This window comes from Cebus imitator, unplaced genomic scaffold, assembly GCF_001604975.1.
Source record: "Cebus imitator isolate Cc_AM_T3 unplaced genomic scaffold, Cebus_imitator-1.0 Scaffold258, whole genome shotgun sequence".
Taxonomy (NCBI): Eukaryota; Metazoa; Chordata; class Mammalia; order Primates; family Cebidae; genus Cebus; species Cebus imitator.
In genome coordinates this window covers 3,093,523-3,094,948 of record NW_016107573.1, presented here as the reverse complement: position 1 = coordinate 3,094,948, position 1,426 = coordinate 3,093,523, and the positions used below count along the sequence as shown (strand labels likewise).

Sequence of the window (1,426 nt, the reverse complement as noted above, 5' to 3'; positions counted from 1 at the left end):
AAAAAAAAAAAAAAGCCTTGGCCAGGGGCAGTGGCTCATGCCTGTAATCCTAGCACTTTGGGAGGCCGAGGTGGGTGGATCAGGATCACCTGAGGTCAGAAGTTCAAGACCAGCCTGGCCATCATGGTGAAACCCCATCCTGAAAAAAGAAAAAAATTTTTTTAATTTAAAAAGCCTTAAGTAATTGTAATTACAATCCCAACTCATCGATGATGAGGTTGGTGAAGTTTTAACCATCCAGTGTGAATTAATCATAAAATGAGATTTGGTTTTAGAGACTATGCTGAGAATTCCACTGTGCTTTGCTGCCTTACCCTGGCTCACAACAAAGCAGTGACACTTTGTGGTTAAAAGGTCAGGAAGAAGAAAATGTAACCTTTTACGCTGCTCCAGCTCCCAGTCCAGGCGTGCCAGTGTTTGCTGGTGAGGGTCTCCCATTGTGACTTCAGCCTTGCTGATATCTGGTGGAGCCTCCTTATAAAACTCCTCTAAACTGACCAGATCAATTTCTTCATGCTTTGACCTATAGGCAAAAACATGACATCAAGCTGCTGTTCTCAAGAAACCAAACTATAGTTTAAGCAGGCCCAAAATTACCCCCACATATGTTGCTGAGCCCTGGTCTACAACTACTTTAGGATCTTGGAATCCAGACTTCTCTACAAATGCTCACTAGTAATTGTTTCAGTGTGAAGGCAGCTGGTGACATTCCATAGGATCCTTATCCATGCTGTCCAACCTTTTTACCCATAAATTAGCTAAAGACCCGGAAGGGATTCTTACCAAATTTACAAATGTCTCCAAGCTAAGCAGGAGAGCTAATAGCTAAAAAGTCAAAGAAAAACATTACAGCCTGGCTCTAGCCTGTCAGGTTGAAACCAAGACATGCCATTTAGCAGGAATAAATATAAGAGTCTGTACTTAAGTTCAAAACATAAGCTGCATAAGCACAGAATGGGGAAGACTCAGCATGGGGAAAATGGATGGAAAAAGATCTAGAGGCTTAAATTGTTGCATGCATAGTGATTTTTATGTATAAACGAAAAGAAATCCTGCCAGGCATGGTGGCTCATGCCTGTAATCCCAGCTCTTGGGGCCAAGGCGGGTGGATCACCTGAGGTCAGGAGTTCAAGCCTAGCCTGACCAACATGGTGAAACCCCATCTCTACTAAAAATATAAAAATTAGCCGGGCATGGTGGCGCCTGCCTGTAATTCCAATAGTTGGGAGGCAGAGGCAGGAGAATCATTTGAACCCAGGAGGCAGAGGTTGCAGTGAGCCAAGACTGCAACACTGCACTCCAGCCTGGGCAATAGGGTGAGACTCTGTCTCAAAAAAAAAAAAAAAAAAGAAAAAAATCCAACCCTCTTTGCTGCATTAACATAGCTGAGTGCTAGGTCATGGTAAGATGATGGTAATAATAGCAG

General features: G+C 43.2%; 1 protein-coding gene across 6 annotated transcripts in view; it reads right to left on the bottom strand.

Moving 5' to 3' along the window:
- THOC5 (THO complex 5) overlaps positions 1-1,426 on the bottom strand; it is a 42,796-nt gene that overhangs the window by 29,134 nt on the left and 12,236 nt on the right. For all 6 annotated transcript variants that reach the window (XM_017499665.2, XM_017499666.2, XM_017499668.2 and 3 more), the window contains one exon: positions 377-523. In XM_017499665.2, coding sequence (XP_017355154.1) covers positions 377-523 — 147 coding nt within the window. The remainder of the gene's footprint in view (positions 1-376; positions 524-1,426) is intronic.